General features: G+C 30.0%; 1 protein-coding gene across 1 annotated transcript in view; it reads right to left on the bottom strand.

Moving 5' to 3' along the window:
* Window positions 1-23595, bottom strand: part of Ufd4 (ubiquitin fusion-degradation 4-like) — a 129368-nt gene that overhangs the window by 38902 nt on the left and 66871 nt on the right. Inside the window, 4 exon segments of the mRNA XM_076503519.1 lie at window positions 8817-8888; window positions 13785-14322; window positions 16034-16154; window positions 17790-18045. Of these exon segments, the coding sequence (XP_076359634.1) occupies window positions 8817-8888; window positions 13785-14322; window positions 16034-16154; window positions 17790-18045 (987 nt within the window).

Below are 23595 nucleotides of genomic sequence, written 5' to 3'. Positions count from 1 at the left end.
GTCTGGTTAAATGAAATATAAAATAAATGATAGAAGGACATAAGGGCTGATAATAGACATGTTTTGAAACCTAAGGTTTTTTTAGGTGATATAATGCTGTGACTATTATATCAATGTCCAATGTCAAACACCACTTCATGCATTTATGCAAGTATTAAACATATTTTTCTTTGAACACTACACTTAGTATTTGGTTTTCTAAAAAATAAAGTTTTCTACAGTTTATTACTCTATCATGTCTGTTCAACTTTCAAGCACAAAATATGGCTCAAAGATGAACATTTCATAATAATATACAACATAGTATAATAGTTTCATATTAAAAGGGCTACAATAACAAGAAATTTCTGCAAAAATGAAGGTATCACAAAGTAGTGTCCAAAAAAATAATCAAAATCTATGATGAATTCACTTATGACAAGAGCAGGCCTGGAAGACTATCAACACTTTCCAGACGAGATTTTAAGTACCTTAGGTTTACACTTCACTTAGAAACAAACATAATTCTAGCAGCTACCTTACTGCAGAACTTCAAGAAACCACTGGTGCCAAAGCTGATCCTTCTCTTCAATAATGTAACATATAATGTATCATGAAGAGCTGAAAAGGTGCAACAAGGCAAGGAAACCTTTGCTCTTGAAACCAAAAAATTAAGCAAACATTTGTGGAGAAAAATACCTAAGTCTGACAAGATAAAGTTTGAAATTTTTGAAACCAGTTTTGTGGTAGCAATTTCATTTTCTAGCATAATGACTCCAAACGTAGTGCAAACACTAAAACAGAAAGAAATATTACATGCTAATTGTGACTTCCACAGAGCCTAGACATCAGTGTTGTTGTGTATCTGTGGGACTACCTTGACTGAGAAAAGACAATGAGGCAGCCAAAATCAAAAAAACTCTAGGTAGTACTTCAAGATGCCTGAAATTTAATTCTCACTGATTATCTTCATGAGACTGCAAAAAGGATTCTTCAACTTCAGACACTGATGTCAACAACAAAAATCAAAGTAAACTTGAAATTTATTTTTGTATTCAAACATTATAAAATTTCAAAACACCTGTACTAGAAGGAACTCAGTGAGTTTTGAATTTAAAATACACAGTAATAAATAGTGAACTAAATGATTGTTCATGTGCACCTGATACTTGCCTAAAAATATTTTCAGAGGAGAAATTTGTCACTTGCAAAATAAATCATTCAAATTACAACCTGGTATATCAACAGCAACTACTTGTAACATGAACACTCTAAAAGCCATTACATCCTGAACACTGCATGTGGCACTCTGAAGTTAGAGCATACTTTGACAATTTGTTTTTATATGCAAACTCAACTGCATGCACATGTTAAATCAATCAATGTGATCAACATGCTAACAAAGGAACGTAAATAATGAAAAATCCTGCAATAAAAGATAAACAAAATTTATGCTGAAAGAGACACTACATATTGCAGTGCTACTACAAATTGTGTGTTCACAGCTCAGGAGCTATCAGGGTCCACCCAAAGTGCCAATATAATCAATAACTATACATATTTTTACTTACTTTTCCCATTATAAAAACACAAAATATATTAACAAAGCTCAAGTTGTCAAACACAGCCATTTAAAATGGTCAATACATATGTTTATTAAATTAACAGTCAAGCCATTAGTATCTCTTCAAGTTTAAATCACTACTGGTACAAATGATGTAAGATTCTAGACTGTCACTGCATGCATTCCATATTGGTGAAAGTGTTTTCTTGACTTCAAAACAGACCAGATGATGTGAACTCCATAACTGAATTAATTCATACCTCTGATGACAAAAAAGCACATTCCAGCACCAGCAATAGAAATAGTAAAATATAATTCACATACAACAGCAATTCAAAAATGACCATGTATTAAACATGTTGAAATATTCTGAATAATCTAAATAGAAAGAAATTGTCTTAAATTATTGATTTATGAATATATTTTAAAAAATACACTGCTTCAAATGTTTCCAATAGCATAATGACATACAGCACTTTTCACTCGTATATTCAGACTCAAGAGTCAACAATCAGACTGTCACACAGACCAATATGTATATTGAATTCCATGACTTGCAATACTTGAAGTGTCAATACTAGTAGGTAATCTCTGGCTATTGTATTTGTTCCAATTTTCTAAACTGTCATTTCCTGTTTGTTCCAGTTTTATGGATGTTCACAAATTTTCACTAAAAAAAAAACTGTTGTATAACATATTACATAATGGGAAGTTAACAAGTTAATCTTGGAGTGATAAATCCTTAAGTGCAAGATTTAAGCTAATTCGATCTCACATCTTGAAGTTATTTTTCATCACTTTCTAAGTCCTCTTTGCTAGTGTGAGGGATTTTTTTGAGTAGGCTGCTCCACTTAATTTTTCTAATGACCAATACTTCATGGTGATGGCCAAGATACACAGTACTGGGTATGAGCCAGTGTTGGGTGAATGTAATCAAAACTATCAGAATTATAAGTTTCCAAATTTACGACATGTGAATAGACGTATTGTTTCTCTTTAGATTAATACAAAAATGTAATTGCGTTTAAAATTTGTCTGCTATCATCTATGTGTTAGTTTGATATTAAGCACAGCACAACTTTCAACTCTTCAAATTATTAAGACAAATTATATACAGCACTAAGCAGAAAAACTGAGGTAAAATTTGTCTATTTACATAACTTTATACTTATGTAACCAAGCAATTACAATTAATTAAAACTCTATTCAACATGAAGTGTAAGTATTGAATCCGTTTTGCAGTTCAACATATATCGTATCTCACACATAGTGAAGTATAAGAAAGTACAATTGCACAGGATTGTTAAGGGTATCATATGAATGTGAATGTCAGTTGTCACTTGGTTCCTCTCAAGGCATCACTGTTATTTTTTTTGCACATTTTTTTGTTGAAACAAAGATACATTAACTGCAATGCAGGTCATTTAATCACAACAAAACTTGTGTACAAAGTAGTGTAATTTTATCACATAAAAGGATGTAATACTTAGAGTACATAAAATCTGCAGAGAACCTGGTTCTAGTGCTGCTGTGTTCATGTTCATAAAATAACAAGCAGACAGGTTGCACTTGTGATGAGTAACATACAGGCAGACAACAGACACTTACTGAAGCTATCATTGATGTTAGCCATGTTATAGCAAAACAAAAAAAACACATAGGAGCACATTATGTTTTCTGGTGTAAATATTTGCCAGTTTATATTGTCCATAATGCTCTTTGGTCAAACTTGTGAATGTTTCATGGATCATGTTCAAGCACTAAAGAAGAAAGATTTAACCCAATGTGTTGATTGTATTGCAGTTCTTTTCAAGACTGGATGCCAAGGAAAAATGGCTGCCAATACCTTAAGGACTGATGAGCCACACTTCTATTTTCCCTTGATGTTTCAACATGTGAAACAGCATTATTCAGTCATTATTATTATACTTAAAATTGCATTTACATCTGCATGATGCTAAGATGATAAGCATTCTGTGATTTCACAGTATTTTATTCTTAGACAATACATTTTTGAAGAACGTGAATTTCAAACCCACATAGTTTGATGCTGTAAGATATCATGCAATGCTTGAAACACAATGTGATAGATATTATGGTTTCCATGTTAATAAACACGTAGGATACCTCTTATGGGAGCACTTTCTGGGCAGGATCATTTCACCTCACTTTTTCTGACAATGACCAAAGAAGATTGAAACGTTGTTCGCTCCTCTACATAACAAATTTTCTCAACCCAAACAAGTCGTTTTTGCATGTATATTTTTCTCCACATGTGGGTTTTCTCGTCATCACTGTCCATTTCATTATTCAAAGCACACACAATTCTAAACCTCAAGGACACAAATTGTCTGGGAAGTGTCCAGCATGAGAAATGTATTGTAGTTATTACCATTGGATATAATATATTCAGGATGTTGGAAGAGCACATTTTGAACAGATACTATGCTTAATCAGATATTAAGTCACAGTGACACCCATGGAGAATTCCTTAGCAGTTTCATCTTGCTATGTCATACAGTTTGGAAGATATGATGCAATGACCTACAGAACTGTTTATAATCACTTTGTTGTATATAATTAAGAAACAGCCTACAGCTGTTTAATTAAATTGAGATAAAGTATATTTAATCACTTATTATTATCCAAGTAACAAAGTATTATCCATTTTTTTCATAAGTAAATACACATTTTCCTACGATATAATACTTTCTTTGTTTTAGTGTTCTTTTCTTTATACTCTACAGCTGTGTTTCTATCAAATACTTCAGATGTACATCTTACCATCTAGTTGTAATTTGACAGTACTCCTACAGGACAATTCTCATATAAGGCTTTCAAGATCAGCTTTACATCTCTCAACATCCTTTCCTGTCTCATGAATATACAACTTATACCTTGTTTAAAGATACAGCAATCTAGCACTTAATCTACACAAGCTTTTGGTTTACATCAACAGTTATAAAAAAAAAAAAAGTGGAAAAGTTATGGTATAAATATCTATGGTTATAGTTTCATCTGTTACATTGCTACAACCTATATACAGAAAATTAGGAAGAGCATGGAACAGTGCAGACTAAAAGTACACAAACACTAGGCTACTGGATCAACCCAGGAGTAGTAGCAAACCCACCAATTTATCTGGAAGAGGAAATATCTTCACAATAAATAAGTTACCATTAACATATCAGTACGTGATTCCACTGCTCATAACACTGTGATACAATATGTAAAATGAAATGTAGATCTTATGTTGAAAATGTGTATTTTGAGAAAGCATATGTTAAAAAACATAAGATATGATCAATGAATTAATTATTTCAATGTTTTCTGAACTTCCTTCTGTTCAACAACAACTTGCATCAAACCTCATGATGTTTTTGTTTATAAAGTTGTTCACTATTAGTAAATGTTATTCATAATGAATTGAAAAAGAAAAGCCTGTAACATCTGTAATTCCTGACTTTTTAGGAATTAATATTTTTTTAAATAATATTTCTTATAACAATTTGATTTCTAGACTATGAATTATTTTACTTTTTGTAAATATGGCATCATGGGTAATTATCCTCACAAGTTTTCTTCAGTTTCTCGCCAGATAATAAATGCTGTACTGTTTATTTTTCAGAATCAAAGTGAATTTATTTCACTCAGTTATACATTATTACACCATAATGACACTGACAAGATCCTTTTAAAGTTTTATTGCATGAAAACTGATAACAATTATGTTTAAACAAATAATTAGTTTATTTAATAAATAGTGTACTAAATTTAGATGTTCTATTTCTTTGTAACAATACTATACTCTTTTCTTTAACAACAATGATATTTAAATGAAAAATTAGTTTACTGAGTGGTAAATTTTTGCCAGGACAGTAAGGGGGCTGCATGATTAATCAAAGTTGAGAAAGCCAGGACACTGGCTGGAAGTTATTAGCCCAAGAATATTCTTAAATTTATACCTAATCCACAGGCTATCTGCTCATAAAAGTGGGATCCCATACCATGCTTTCACTTCACAATTGTAAAGTGAAAGTAGGTAGAGAAAACAATCAATCATTAGCAAAAACAAAGCAAAGGAGTGAACAAGACATTGAGTGTTTTATAAATTTCAACCTTTTTAGAAGTAAATCCTCTGTATTGGAACAATTTTATTACTGGGAAGACCATCATTATGAATGTGTGTGCATACACTGTAAAGCAGTGCTGAAATTCATAATAACTCTACAAACATACAAGGTTTTCCCTACATTTAGGGAAAAGTGTAAAAGCACTATGATTAAAATTTCATAAAAGTGGCTTTTACTGAATAACCATCTTCATTACACTAATTATATACCAGAAGCACTAGTTTACAGCATTGCAAGTTCAACATCTGTTCAACAATCACTGAAAAGACATTTAACTATAAAAATCTTTAGCAGCTAAAGCTACATAAAGTACCCTAACAAAAACATGAAGTAGAAAAAGGTAACACAGCTATTAGTAAACTACATAGCTATAAGCAAGCATCCATGATGAACAGTGGAAGAGTCTGGTTTTGTAAAGTTGCTTGAAACAATTATCCAAAATAGAAAAGGTCATCAAGGAAAGAATTATATGGGAAATTTATCCCTAAACTGTACAACAGCATTCAAAAAATTTTAATGGATCTGCTTTCTAAGACAAGTGAAGTGGTTCATTAGCATTGACATGCCTAGAGCAGCATTTTTCAAACTGAGATCCTGAAGTTATGGTCCACAAGTTCATAAAAAGGTTTAAAAAATATGTGATTTATAGAATTTTTTTTTTTAATTAAATGTGTATAAATTAAAATGCTTAATTTTGGAATACAGCTTTTCATGGAATTTTTCTCCAAACAGCAAACCTTAATCTCAAATGTCTAAAAAGTTGGAATATTTTGAATAAACTTGAAATAATCATATCAGACAAGACAATGCTTCCAACTATGTAAGAGCTGTTAGTAACACTGACAAAAGTTAATATCTTGGCCATACCTTGAACTAAGTTATCACATAAGAACTAAACAAAGAAATAAACTGAATAATCGCACTGTTTTAAGCCAGCTGAGCATTTTCACAAAACTATCACTAAATGTTTTCTGGTAAATTAGCAAAAACTACTTGGTCTAACCAGAACACATGCTAATTCTCCATTGTAAGACTAGATGGATTAGCATTTACTTCATGCTAAAGATAATTTTAAGGTAACAATAAATATATGTTTGATTGTTTCTATAATTTATGCTTTTTCAGCCTTTTGTTTGTGAACTATGAAAGAATATGTGTGTTTGAAAGCTACTTCAATGTCAAGTAGTCATATAATTTGGGATAAAGTAAGTTTAACACTCCTACGAAAAGACGTTTCTAGTCCTGATTTCTCCAAGCCCGTTCCCCTGGCTGTGGTTTCGCTAGATAGTAGATAGGGACAGTGGGAATCTCATTAATCCATTCATTAATGGATTTAAATGGCAATATCATTTAAATACAAAATTATTAGCCTAATATTAACCTTTCAAGTTGCTCTGGGGCCTATTAGGCCCCACTTTTGTAGGAGTGTTAAACATTTCACAGATGGGTTGAATAGGTAACAAAGAAAATTTTATAAGATGTTTAACAAAGTAACAAATGTACAAAGTTTGGAGAAAGTTTTGTGATTATGAGATACAAGCAGTTCTCCTAGACACAGGAAGATATATATGAAGCATTGAAGCCACAAAACTAGAGATTTATTAAGGTTTGATAAAGGTATCTGTTGATTTCTCATTCTTTATTAAAAATTGATTTTGTGTTTCAATAGATATACTATGATTTTATTAATTTGCAATGCTTGTAAACACGTTGTTGTTTTTTTTAATTATGTTTACCAATTAAGATCAGGTAAGTTTACTACTTAGCAACATGGTGGGTGTAAAATATTCTGATGACTAAAATTTTTACCAAGTATCATTTTTATGTTTTTCAAAAAACACACAACTGTGATGTTAAAAAAATAAAAACAGTATTTACTTTATTAGTAGATGGCGATTGTAAAAGTTAAATATGTCTATCATTCTATTTACAGTAGATTGTTGCAGGATTAATATATACTTTAAAATAAAACAATGGTAACAGTGTAGTGGTGATGTATAGTTAACAATTAAGATTCATTCACCAATCATGTTTGTATGAAACAAAAATCTACAAAAATAAAATAAGTCATGAACTTAGCTTAAAACTGCCATTTTTATGATTGTACAGATGTGGTGGCATAGTGGGTATGTGTGTGTACTAATCAATTAATGAGCCTATCCATTATTCATTTAGCAATTCCATTGATTACCCAACTCTCAATACTACCCAAAGCATGTAGCTACAACATGCAATTAAAAAACCACAAACCTTCACATTTTATCATAATATTCTATTATGGAATGAAAGTTCAAAATTTATACAAGGTATGTATCACAAAAGGGAAACTTAGGTTTTTAAACTATGCTATCAGATAGAATAGTTAGGTAACTCAAACTGTTTTTATCCTCTGTGAGAGATGTTTTTGTTGAACAATTCATACTTTGTTCCTTATAAAATCAATATATTTACCATTTTTTTTAGTAAGGATTTGTTTTAAAAATATGACAAAATCAAATTTATTATTTCATATTACAAATATTCACACATAGGTATGGTAGCACTATGTTGTCAACAGAAAGACATCAACAATTAAAACTCATAAATATAAATTAGTTATATGTAGATCAAAATATATTTTGTGTTTTTCTTCTGAAATATTTACTGCAGAATTTTTCTCAATCTAATAAAATGTGTGTTACTCAAAGTAAACCTATTTTTTTGTTCTGCAGAACCACCCATAAAACATTAGTTTACCTAAAATTGTAGGATAAAACAAAGGGATACAGCATCTACAGCTAAAACAATTAATAACATACATTTTGAAGGTTTACAATTAATACTTTACTTGAGAACATGTATCACTGGGTGTCATGTAAGACTTATGGAAAAGCCATGCAGAAACACATTGCAATCGTACAGCAAATTTTCTAAACATAAAAATACCTTTTATCACTCCAAAATAGGCAGTGTTATAACAAAATATTCAGTTTACAGAGCTTTCTGCATGTTTTATACTATAACTAATCTAAATAGCTAAAACATCAACAAGCATCTGTAAGACATGATAAATTTTGATTTTCAAACTTAAAATAATGAGGATCCATTAAATGCATGCAAGGTAAAAAGATGTTTGTTAAATAAGAAAGGAAAGGGCATACCTGAAAGTGCATGGTTTCTGAGGTGTGAATCAGAGTCTAGTGGCAAGTCTCCCAACAAATCAGCTAGCACCTCTAAGAACAAGAACAGGCCACACACCATCAGCACACTACTATCACATGCAAAACAAGAGATTGTGAACAGGAAGAGAAGTGGTGGTGGTGAATATTTTGTTTTTTATGGATTCATAAAATAATTTCCCCCCTTGAGGTAAAGGACTAAAATTTATCTGATTTTTATATATAAACAAAGTGGGGGGAAAAATTATTTGAAGCATGTCCCTCTCTTAAAATATGACAACGTACCTTTTCGCACTTGGAGTTTGCTGTTACCACACTATAAACAGGTCACAGTGCTGGTATACACAACTTTAGACCATTAGATAAAAAAACAGTAAATTTTGTTTCTATAAAAACTTTACTTAATATACTACTACCAGACGTTTTGGTTTTCAGTTTCCTGTTCTATTTTATACCTAAAGTTTAGCAATATACAAATAACCAAACATTCCTTCATGAAGCAATCACTTTGTTATTTCATGCCTTTTCAGTAAACATTACAATAATTTATCACAAAAATAATTTTAAAAAAATCCTTGATGAAGTATCCAATCATAATATTTAACTGACATATATGTACAGCAAGAATATCCTAATTATTGAATCTTTAAATGTACCTATAGATGTATTGTAAAAATTGCAATGTTGACAGAAATGACTTGAAAATATTTGCTATTTGTTTTAAAAATAAGTCAGAACCACTTAGCATACCAAATAAAATAGGTGACAAAGAAATTTGTTTAGAGCTTTATGTCTTAAAATATTTGTTTTGCCAAACAAATTACAAAAAAATAATCTAATAAACTCTTCAACCATTTTAAAATGCACATGGCTTTTATAAGTAGCATCATAATACGTGTATACTAGCAATTAAATGTTTGTTACTTATCACAGCAACAAAGATGTGTAATTCTGTTTTTCATGTTGAGTGATAATTAGATAAGATATAAACGCAACAGGATCAAATTTATCAGTGTTGAGTTAAATAACAAACTCATAAATCTACATGAATGCCAGCATTTAATAAAATTTCTTTTTCTAATTTCACAAGTAAGTATTCTCTCTTCTCCTCTCAATGAATAGTTAAATATAGGCTCAAATACATTTTCAGTGAATGTATCCAATATTTATGGTAACTGAAAGTTCCTGGGGGATAACAGTACATTTTATTGCTTAACCTTAGAAATATATATTAAAAACGTTCACTTGTAAAAACTACAAAAGTATCACATTAGTGCATTACTTTGAGCAAAAGGAAAATATCAAAACCAGAGTGAAAAATATCTTGTTTATACAGCAGACATTTGTAATTGAAACTTACCTACAGTCTCCACATGTCCAACATGTTTCAATGCTCTTTAAATCATCTTCAGAAATGTGGATAACAAGAATATTCTGCTATTTATAACTTCATGTAATATCTTAATTTTTATGTTTATACAGAATATCATGTCATCCACACATTTTGTTCTGTCAGTTCATCATTCTTGTTTAATACATTTAATTATTCCCAATAGTTCACAAATATTTCAGGTATCTTTTAGACCGAACCAATAACAATTCTTTATGAATAATGTATGTTTGATTTATATTGGCATGAAAACCTATGCCTAAATATCTACTTTTTTTTACTTTAAGCATTTCTCTGATGTTTATTCATTCTGTATTTTACATTTCTTTTAATATGACCTATTTATATTTTTTTACTCATAATATTCAACTTGTCCTTAGTTTTATTAATAATTGATTAAACTTACTTATGAGTTTACATAAAAGGTAATTTTTTATAATGTTAACTTCTCAAGATTATCAGCTTTTACAGACCAATGGATTTTTTACAGTAGATATATGCAACTTTCTGATGATAAAGTGCAACAATAAATGGACAGGATATATTACACCTGTTTTTAGATAATACTAAAATTAAGTCAAATGTATGTACAAATAAAATTTATTACACTAGTAATTATCACAGTTATAACCAAAGCTTTAAATAATTCTCTCTCTCTCTTTTTTTCTGTCAAAGTTCACACAGGCAGGTTGAATCACTTTAGAACACCTTTTTTCAAGATGAAAATTATTCTCCTTTCTGTTGTTACAATACCAGCTGTGAAACTCATTTAAAAATCTTCCATTATGGCTAAATTGACAATCACAAAGTTTAAATTCACTTTCACTAACTTACTGTCTAGCCCTCTAGTAACAATATCAGACATAAGATGTCAGAAATGTTACAAAACCCTAGTACAACAATTACTCTACATACACAACATACCACTCACACAGTTGTGTAATGGTACTTTTGCTTCAAAATAACTAACTGTTAACACTCTTGTTAAGAAAATTAAAATTAATTAATTATTCAATCATTAAATGAACTAAATAAACTCTTAAAGATTTTTCTTATAAACCAGGCATACACTGGAAAATTAACCTTTCCTTTTAGTTTCAAAAACACTTTTATCAAATTACTTTTATCACACTTATGTTTTGTAAATTTCTTAACTGTTCTATGAGTGATATCTGGGTAAAAACCTTTCAACAAAAATATTTCACTGACTAATTCTTGTTCAGAACACAGATCTGTAGCTCTATACACATTAAACTAAAGAGCTAATATTGTTTGAATTTCTTAATGGCAAGACTAATTACGGGGTTAAAAAACCAGAGAGAAAAACACTTGAAAAATTGTACTCTGTTGCTTAATTATTAAATGAAACTAAGGAAACTGAAAATAATAGAAAAATTAAAATAACTTGTGAACATGAAAGTATATACAGAGGTCAGACTAAAGGGAACATAAAATACAAAATGAATAAATATATGTAAAGTGTTCAAATTACAAACAAAAAGATATATTTTATCATTAGCTGAACAGACCAGTATAAGATAATCCAGTTGGAAATTATTGTTGTCAGTTCAAAGTAAAAATATTTTCCAGAAATATTTTTAATCATTTGAAATAATTAAATGTATGCAAAATAATGACAAATCAAAATGAAAAGATCAACAAAAATATGGATGTGATATTCTGCAGAAACACACAAATTACCACACAATTATAAATAGTGGAATAGTACTATAAACTACACTTCTGATGATGAAGTTACATAATGTCAAGTCACACTGAGCAAACAGGCTAGATCAGTCTCAAATAAATGTAATGATCATTGAGGCTGTTGTTTTTAACTATCTAATAATTTATTATTTGGCACAAGTATCCAAAAATAATTTTATTCCTAATATTATGTTGATGTTCTGTTAATTAAATAATTTGATAATCTCTCATATACTTTATGTAAAATAACTACTGTTGTGAAAAGAAACTCATAAATTCTTCAACAATGAGAAGAATTACTCTACATGAACGTCCATTTACAAATCACGATGTTTCAGTGCATTTTAGTTCACTGCTAATGGGCAGCTAAGTATGTGGAGAGATTTGAGAATATTGTATTTATTAGAATGTAAGAATTTCTTGACAGATAAGATGACAATGACATTGAACCAAACTGAATTTTGTTTTTCACTCTATACAGTTAGTATGATACTTTTCAGGCAAGAAAATTATTACTTTAAGTACGAGTCACAAACATTTTAGAAGATTGACATGAAAGCCTACCCCCAAAAGTATTTATTTTCTTAAACTGAATAAATTATTTTTATTTTTTGAGAATTACAATTTTAAGGTTTCTCAATAAGAAAAAAACTGTTTTTGAAAATGGTTAAAAATATTCAGTTAGTAACACCTTAAATATTACATTTAATAACTACATATTCTGGTCTTCCAAGCAATTAAATCTTACAAAGGCTTAAGCCAAGGGTGCATATAACAAGTTTCTTCAGTCACAGAAAAAAACAAACTCAATTTAGATAAATGATCCCATAATTTGGAGAATCTAGCAAACACAGTTCAAAAGCCCAGATCTTATACCAGACACAGAAGCAAAGAAATTTTAACTGTAAATGTAACAAAAGCCATGATATTATAAGTATTACTTACTCTTTTCTGGAAAGTACTTTTGAATCTCAGACCTGCTCTTGTCATTAAATTACATTCTTTCGTATTCATAAAACTATGTGATAGTTAATATTTTTTGTGCATCAGAAACTGATACTGAACACTGTTCATTTTTATATTCACATATTTTTGAAAATTATTTCACTCAAAAATTTCAATTTATTACCAATTCCACGACTTTCAGCCACTTGAGTGACCATGCTTTTACCAGTAAAAAATTATTAAAATAATAATGTATTCACAGTTCACCACCACTGTGTATGATTGAAAGATTTAAAGAAAAGTGGAGTTACAGAATAAATACCACAGAGTCAAGAAAGATAGTGCAGTGAATATCCAATATATATATATATATATATATTAAAATACATGTCTACAATAACAAAATTATTATATTACAGTTTTTACATGGTCACCTAATAAACCTACATATAGCTAGAACTGGTATGTTAAGCATAAATTATCACACTAAAGCAAAATTAAAGTACACCTATAACTTCATCAACATCTCAAGTGATGGTAATTTGCTCTGTCAACTGTTACTTAATAAAATATTGTAATATGTAAAAATAATAATTGCACTGTACAAAAACTGAATTGTAATGATCCTTTTGGAAAAATTCATAATTCTCACACAAGTTGAACAAGCAAAACTTGTTTTACTTATTAATCAAATGGGAAAAGTTAAGATTCTACAGACATCGTTCCTGATAATAATAATAAAAAAAACTTGTTATTGATAAAAATTATGCTTATTTTAAAAAGTGGTAGAAGAAAAAAATAAGAAAAAAAATTGAACTAAAATAAAATGCAAGCTTTCATTTTAGCCAAAAAATGCAAGCTTTTTACACATATCTGCTTCACTTAGAATATCTTATAATAAGACATACCCGGAAAGTTGGAAGAGAGTGCTAGCCGTACCAGACTACTGACATTGGGACCTCGAGAAAAAATTGAAGAACCTGCACTAATGTTGCTTGCATTTCCACTGGCTCTTCGTCGAGCAACTGCAGCGAATGTTTCCAATAGTCCAACTGTTGAGTCATTTGCATTAGTCGTAGCTGAAAGGTTTGGTACACTAACACTCATGGCATTATTGGCATTATTTCGGCCACTGTGAGTTTGTCCTTCAGCAGTTGCTCCTCGTTTAGTATGTATGTTTTTCAGATATTCTTCTGTATTACTATTAGACAGTTCATTCACTTGGCCAAGCTCCACATCATCTAACCCAAAAGAATCTTCAGCCTCTTCCCGAGTTGGAGAGAGTCCAACTCCCATGCTAGGGATATCACGAGCATGAACAACAACAGCCTCAGCTGCTGTTACAGAAACAGACGATACAATTTCTGATGGTTCAATTGCAGCAAATATTGTAGCCTCAGCACTGGCTCGAGTCAGCATATTCTCTGCTATTACTTCTGCTGCTTGCTGAAGTGTTTGAAACAAAAGTTGTTTCATAAATTTCCATATTTTAACAAACAAAAAGTGATTTAAAAAATAAATACAAGTTCCTTAAATTGCAGTATAATCTAAACTAAATCAAATACAGTTACCACAGTACCAAGAAAAGCATACTTTGTTTTCTACAGATAATTAATCCTTTACATTCAATCCTTTTCCAATCACATTCAAATTTTAATTACACCACTTTATTATTAATGTACACAAATAAACATGACATCAAAATATAGTTAATACATAACATCTTCATATTATGTACACTTTAAGATATTGAAATTATAATGTATAAAATTATGTATACAGTTATCACTCAGGCAAAACATAATTTTTAGTCTTCAATCTTTGTTTATGAAGTCATAAACTGGAAAACCATTTGCCCATACCCACTTATCACATCCTCTTTTTCATAATCTGTCTCTGATGTTTAATACTATATTATTTAAGCCAATAGAATGAAAATATTTTGATCTATCAAATGACATTTTACAATGTTTTTTGTACACAGCATTCTCTACTCTGTTACTCAGAAATTTATTCTTACAGGAATTGCATCAACAAACTTAGAAGTTTTGAAAGTTTTTATACAGTTGAAAATCCAGAAAAAGTATGATAGTTGTGGAACATTGTTTACTTTCTACATAATATTCTCTGTTTTTATTAACATTGTTTAATTAACTAAAATTGTAATAAAGTAGTAGTAATACCACTAATATATAAAAGCAAGCTGAAGTTTCATTGACAATTAATGGCAAAAAACACAAGGATTCAAGTACTATATTTCTTTTTTGTGAAATAAAAACCCTATAACCCAAGCTATTTCAAAAGATGGACCTTTCTTCTTCTGTGACAAACTGTTTTTCATATTCTTTAGTTATTATTATAAAAGTAAAATGTAAAAATAAGAAATTTAAAAGGTTAGATAAGATTTGATTAGGTGAAAAAATATTCCATATAGATTTACATTAGAAAAAATAACAGCCCTTAAAGTAATTTTGAAGAGAAAAAAATGTACAAAAATGTTTGATATTAATTTTGGAGATTTTTGGGATTATACAAATGAAATTTGAAAATTTTAAGACGAAGAAACATTTTTAACCTTGCAACCAATATCACTTTGCATGCTGGATAGTCAACATTCTGAGTAAGTGAAAAAAATTCATGAGCAAATGTCAAATTAAAATACTTGAATAAAAAAATTTATTCTTTTTGTGTGCTCAATAGCCTTGTGTTTCATGATAATCTATTAAATTTCATACAGATACATATCTATTATCAAAAATTATAGTATGACTAATTTCATGGTTACTTTGGCACAATTAGGTGCAATGTTCTCCCATATGGAAAGAATTAACAAGTATAGCATCAATGTCCATTTTGATTCCTTGGTAATTTTCATTTTAAAAAGTTGTTTCATATATCTATCATATATCATAAAAGTATCCAATTTTAAGGTCCTTTTTGTGACCGTTGACCTTCAATTTATTACACTTAGCACATTTTGTCATAAACTTAACTTTATTTGGTATGACTGTGGTCTAAGTAAATTTTTAAACTAAAAGTATTCCAAAGTACACCAACACATAAATACATTATTTATTTCTTGCATGCAGTTATATTTTTCAACTTTTTCATCTACAATTACATTCAATATTAAAGAAAACATGAAACTTGAATATACCTTAACTGTCAAGTTTTCTGCAGAAGCAGCTTGTTCGGTGCTGGCTACAGAGGTTTTACTACGATCAGATGTTGCTTCAAGTAAACTACTTGTAGAGCTACTTTTTCGGCTAGTCAACACACTATTGAAAAAAATGGAAATAAAAATTTTTATCAAACTACTATAAGATTATTATCCACATTCATGCCCTCTATATTCTTTAGGCAACATGCTTTAATTTCCAGCCTACTAAAATTCTTTTGGAGTGAGCAACATCAACTTAAAACCAGTTCAGTCAGAAGACTATTTTTGTTTCAATCTCTTCCATCACAAGGGTTCTTTATAGGCAAGTAAAATTATCACTAAGTAGTAACACAATAGGTAACTCACCTAATCACAAAAAAACTTAATTTGAACTAAGCTGGATAGATTTACTTAATGGATCCCTTTGACAAATAAACTTGTAACTTGTGATCAAAGCTAACTTACTATATAAATCACAACTAAAAAAATAACTTAGTAAATGAAGTTAATTTTTATTTACCAGTCTAATTTAAAGTAAGTAATATCATAAAATAAATCACAACAAAAGGTAGAGAGCACACACTCTTCTGTTGGGTAAACTCTCTACTGTATCAGTGCTTTTGGCTATGACCCCAATTTGCTATGTTATTTTATAGTCTTTTCAAAATTAAAAGCTATTTGCAAAAGAACCAAGATAGTTTTGTGAGGTTCACAAATTATCTGAATCCTACATCTGCTGAGGTTTAACCTTTCATTGATATAATTTTTTAAATAAAAATAATGAACTTCTCCAAGTATTTTGGCACCATTGTAAAACAAATGGATGTAGAAAAACAGAACAATATAATAGGAACTTTTCAGTCAATTATCTTGATATTTAATTTACAAAAATATAAATATATTTAAAAATTATTTATAAAGTATAATAAGGCAAAAAATAAGATGTCACATTAGTTGTAGATGTACATATAGCTCTTTAGTTGACTTAGAAAAGCAACATTTTTCAGAGAGAAGATATAAAACTCTGAATTCCAAAAACAACTTGTACATTCCGTACTGCTTGAAAATGGAAAGGGAATTTTGGGTAGCTAAAATGTATGAGATATATCAAATATTCTTTGGTTTGATAACTAACATTTATTTAGAACTACCAACCACAGGAAGAAATATCAAACCAATCAACAACACCTGCCACCTAAATGACTATTCTTGACTGAATAGCAGTGATTATCACAGTTGTACACACACACAGCTAAAAATACTTGGTGTCAGCAGCATATAGATGCATGAACTTCAGATCTTCCAGTCTTCAATCTGGTACATAAACTGTTTCATCACTTTCTGTCACTTCAAAAATCTGAACCCATTTAATAATACAACTTATTGCTGGCCAATGAGACAGTGATACTAAAGTTGTGAAACACATAACAGTAAAATTCATGGAAGTAAAATTCTTTAAACTTACAGTACCAAATATTCAAAACATTTATAGGTAGCGTAAAAAATAAACCATTTAAATAAACTAAAATATGAACTTATAATTAAGCAAACATATATAAAAGACAATAAAAACAAGTGTGTGCTTTTTCTTAACCAGAAAAATTCTAGTTTATTCTCCTTAAACTGTGACCTTCTAAATTAATCTTATTAGATAAATAAAAAACACAAAAACAGAGCCCAATTGAGTGTAAATGCCATTTGTTTTTTGTTTACATGATAAGTAGAGCATTACTGAATCAATTACTACACCCACCTAGCTGCTACACTTCCTTTTGCTGAAACTGAATCTGTTGTAATAGTCTTGGCTCCTTTACAGCTTACAGCACGTACTGATGATAACATGCTGGCACTGTTTGAAGAAGTCTTTTGAGTAACTGTAGATATAGAAGAGGTCAAACTCACAGGAGTATCTGGATCATAACTGGGACCAAGTTTCAAATCGTACTTTCCCTCTGCACCCATTCGGTAAGAGTTTGAGCCACCATGATCCCATGTGACATCTATCCAACCTATTAGTCACCACAGAAATTTATTCTAATTTATCAATAGCAAAAAACGTGGTTATTTATTGAAAAGCAATTGTTTGGTTTTAAACACAATCATAGAAGTTAACATGCACAAGAAATGAATTTGTAAAAAACAAACAACAGATCTGTTTTCACGCTCTGTGTTTGTCTTTCAATATATATACACATATACACGTTAGTTTGATAAATAAGCTAAAATTAACAGTCTCCATATCCTAATGCAGATAGAATTTATATTATTTTGCAATATCAAGATTATTTGAAAGGTAGTTACAAATATATAAAACTACATATACACAATAATAAATGTAACAAAAAATATTTGGACAACTTGTTGAATCATACTAACAATATGATATTTTTCTATGTATTGAGTGGAAATCCTGAGCTGTGTATCATAACTCATCTGATAACTGATTTTCTTTCTTCAGTGCACAAGTTGTGGTCTATAACTAACCAAATTTCAGCTCTTGGCTGATTTATATTACCTTATATATATTAGTTTGACAGACAGTTATGCTGCATTCAGGATTTACTTTTATATTTTAATTAAATATGTATCACTTGTATTTTAATATTCATAGCTGAAAGGTTTAATGATTTGAAACATTTAATCTGTGCTTCACCTTGCAAAATAATTGTTCACAAAATTATGAGTGAAACAAAATTTTGCCAAATGCTAAACTGTCAATATTAATGTTATATTGCCTGCAGGCACCTGTTGATGTGTGTCAACATAATAAATAGTAAAGATGGGGAAAAAAAATATAAATTAAACTATGAGTGAAAATATAAAGATGAAAATTACACGTATGACCCAAAAATGATATCTAAAGACAATTTTAATGAAATAGATATCTCCATTTCTTTATTTTAAAACTTTCATTGCATTATACACTCAGGACAACAGCTGGAGTTTCTGATATAGTAGGGAAAATGGAAAGTAAATTATAAATATGTACCTTTAGCAACTTTTGATATTCACTTAGGTTGTTCTACAGACTATGCAAAATGTGAAAACTCTGATATAATAAATAATACTTTTATACTCAAAATGAAAATTTTGCAATTAACTATTCAGTGCCTGAGTGCAAATAAACTAAATAATGAATTTTTGTTACTGATAGAAAAAAATCCAAAACTAAGTATTTTATTTTTCTACAACTACATACTTATAAAATTCTTGTAAATTTCAAACAATTTCATCTAGTAGTTTAAGTTTTGTAAAGAAATTTCATGAAAAATAAGTAACCTACTAGAAATCTTCAGTTTTCAATAGGTTTAAATGTTCTACATAACATTTATTTCTAATTCCAGTTCCACATCTGCACTGTAGACTAATAAAAACTGTTCAAGCACCGTAACATCACTTTTTTAAAATTTATACATGAACAACAGCAGAGACTTACAATTTCCATTTATTTTACTTTCATACAATTTTAGTAGCACAAAATATACTAGTTAATTTAAAATGCTGTACTCTTGCTTTATAAATGCTGCTTCTGGACCTTGGTGCTTTATGTTTACTATGAAATATGACTTTTCTTGTTACAGAATAGGTTGCATCTGCCAAGTTAGTGAATTCCAAATAGAACTTTACACAGTTTCTACACTATAATTTCTAATATGTTTTGTGTACATTCATGAAATTTCACAAGTTTTCAATAATCATTAAGTCATTTGTATACAAAAAAAAATTAAGTTTTAATAAAGTATTTAATTTCTTCATTAATATATCAAGTCAAAGCATTGACTTTTCATCATCATAAAAATCTCAAATCTCATTTTCATTTGTAAAACCATCTACTTCATTTGTTTTCGGTAAAACTTTATTCCATTCTTAACTCTATACAAGGTTGATCAATTACAAAATAAAAAAATCCAAAGTACATCTGTATTACTTTTTTTCTTTCTAGAATGACTTCAAACTGTAACGTGAATAGATTTAAACTCATAACAGTATACATGTTTATTTACATTTTAATTTCTTATTCTCCTTGGAACCATATTTAACTAATGTTTATGCCACAAAAGTTGTAAAATACTTGGCTAATGTGTAACTCATTACCCAATCAATTTACATAATGCTATGTGAGTTGCTCGCCAGCATACTTTTGAAAATTTATTATACTTTATTTTATCTAATCTAACATTAACTAACCTAAAACGTTTCTAATTTTTACATTTGAGTTACTTTTATAATATATAAAGACACAAAAACAAAAAATATATTACTCTCAATTTAAATTAGAGAAGGGGGAGATCCCTAAATAGCAAATGTCACTATTCTCATTCTAGAGGAAATTCAGGATTTTTTAGATACTGCTTTAGAAGATGAAGAACTTAAAACTCATATACTATTAAAATTTGTATTATTAATTGCGTTTTTATGCAAAAATCTGTTTGTATCCTATAAAAAGAAAGCAGTTCAGTTAGATTTTTAATGTATCTCACCAAAATAATGCCCATAGCAAAAGAGTTAATTAAATCTAAATAAATTTTCATGTCTAATCACTACAGTTTATAATTTCATCAGAAAATGCACATACCAGTTGCAGCATACAAATAAGGCTTATGTTTCTTAGGACAATATATTTTTTAAATAGAAACACATCTTTATTCACGTATGACCAAACATAGAGCAAAAATTGGAAAATTTGGCAGTACTGATATGTTACTAAAACAGATTTTATAATACAAACAACTCCATTCCAGCTTCTCTAACCCTTATCATGAAGCAACAGAACAAAATATTGTCACTGCTTTTCCTGTCATTGTACAGTAATAAAAACACATTTTAAATTTTCTTTCACTCTGGCTTCTTGTACAAAATCAGACAAACTGGTGGCACTGCATGCAAATGTACGGGTAATACCTTAAAATGTCAAATGACATTTATTTCCTTTGTTGTTAAAATATTAATCCTTCATCAAGCATTAATTAATAAAAAAATATACACATAAACTCAAAAAGTATGCATTTCATAATCATAAGGTTATACAGAAATTATCTGCCCGATTGTTTGAAGTTTACTGGTGCAAAACAAGAGGGCTATCTGTGCCACACAACTGGAATGAAAGCAAAAAGTAATAATAAAAAATAAAATAAAAGAAGTTATTCACTAAAACAAAGCCCAAAATTTAGCTAAAAACTGAAACACAATGAAAAAGGCTGATGGCTTCTGAAAAGATGAAAAAATGATCAATCTGGGTGGTGTCATCCATAGCCAGTGATACATCTAACATCAGGGGTAAACCCTGAGAAAAAAAAAATCTCTCAAATGGTGTGACTGTTCTCAGCCATAACACCTGAATGAAACATACACTAGAGTGTCACAACGGACATACACTGGGTGGATCAGTTCAACATAAAAGAAAATGAGTTTAAAAACAGTGCCCAAAGAAATGCCCAGACAACACAACTTCCTCCTACTAATTCTTTTGGAAACTACATAACCAAACATAAGGTTTGATTTGGAAAAGCTTGTCATGAATCTGTTCACTGCAAGTCAAATGCTAGCTGGTGTGAAACTGCACCTTAATCACAAAACTGTAGTCGACATGCAGCACAGGAAAACTTGTGACAGCACCAGAGCAGATGGACATAGCAGTCGTGTCAGCAAGCTCATTCCATAGAATACAGACACTGATAGATATCTAGAAAAGTTGAACAGGAACTAATGACAGAGGAAAGGGGAATAGTCATTTCTAAATATCCAAGAGAACTGGGAAAGAACTCCCTTTAAGTAATTCCACAGCTAACAGAAAGCTAAGAGAGTTAATGTAAATAGAACAGTTAATGTATTGCTTATCTTTTATGTAATCCAAGGCCAGAGAAATAGCATACGACTTGGCAGTAAGCACAGAATCTGTAGAGGAAATCCTGTGAGCAATCACTGAATACCATAGCAAAGACAACAGGTTTATTGGAATTCGAGCTATCTGTAAATACAGGAGCAGAAGAATGGTTCGACATATGTTCAATATAGAAAAGACAGTACTTTCAAACAGAAGTACCTGGCTTCCTCAGATGACTCAAAGAAAGGTTACAGGCAAGGGTAGAAACAAGCCATAGAAAGATGGGTTGATAACTGGACCCAGCAATATCATCCAGTGACAAACCCAATTCACATAGTCAAAATGGAAGAATGGCAGACCACCAAGGAAGGAAGATACAAACCAAGGTAGGATGTCATGACAATAATCGAATCTTGATAGCACATTACAAAGAAAGTTGCAAACTTTGGAGGTTAAGAGGTTTATCAGATTCAGTGTACAGACTTTAGACTGGCAAAGTACAGAAAGCTCCAGTACAGAGTACAAACTCCAAAAGGTTTGTCCATGAATAAAACCACTCTTTTTTGACTACTCCAAATGCTAAGTAATTTTCATGCTAAGATTAAAATTACTTTTCTTCATCTCAAAAGTTTAAATCTGCATAATCCTTAAACTTTCCTAAATTATATTCCAAATGTTTTTTTTGGTTTTTTTCAGTAAAACTTTATATTTTATCTACTATTTATACTACCCTAACTCTGTAGAATGTTGGTCAGCTTGAATAACCCTGTAACAACCAAAACAATTCTAAATTACCATCTCTTTCCCTTCTTCAATAATTTCAAATTGTAACATGGAACTACATTTGTTTATTTTAAGTAGCTTTAATCTCTTAACAATGTACATCTATTGATATTTAAATTTTAATATTTCATTGCCCTTTGAATTGTGTATAACTACTATTTGCAACACTAGAAGTCGTAAATCACTGATGTTTAACAATTAAACTACATTGGAGAGGTGGTAAATTTGAGAAGGAATGCCTAGAGAAACAAGTCATTCGTCACACTTGGAAAATTCAGTATTTTATAATATTGCCTTATAAGACTTGTATGGAACAAGACAGCAAGTTGGATGAAGATGACAAATTTCCATGAGTACCAACCATTTTTACTGGTACTCACTTGGAAACTTGATATAAAAATTGTTAATTCCTACCCATATTTCAGCTTCAACTGTATGAGAAAACAACAAATCTTGAGCATGAAACATCTATCTGCTCTCCAAGAGGTGGAAGAGTGGATGCAGAGAAAGTTCAGCATCCTTGTACAGTTGACATAAAAGCTGTTTAATGCAAGGAATAAAAGTACATCTACAATAAAAAAAAGTCCCAGGAAATTTATCTCAACCACCATGGGAAGAACGTCATCACTATGATGGAGCTCTGGATTACAATGCAAACCTCACTGGCAACAAAAATGTATCAAATGGTTTTAGAGGAAAATAAAATAAAACTGTTTGCCCTGATTCACTCAGAAAAACAAATAAGAACAGTTTGAAGCTGCTGTTCATGAACCTCATGTTCACCAATCAACAAGAAATGTGGAAATTCTCAACATATAGGTTGTTTGCAACAGTAGGAGGAAATTGTTCAGTAACAGCATCGATCTTAATACTGAATAGTGCGACACTCAATACAGACCCTAAGAAATTCCAAGTTACTGTGCAAAGGATCAGGTCATGATCAAACATAAAT

The sequence above is a fragment of the Tachypleus tridentatus genome, chromosome 6 (assembly GCF_004210375.1).
Source record: "Tachypleus tridentatus isolate NWPU-2018 chromosome 6, ASM421037v1, whole genome shotgun sequence".
Taxonomy (NCBI): Eukaryota; Metazoa; Arthropoda; class Merostomata; order Xiphosura; family Limulidae; genus Tachypleus; species Tachypleus tridentatus.
This window is presented reverse-complemented; position numbering and strand designations above follow the sequence as displayed.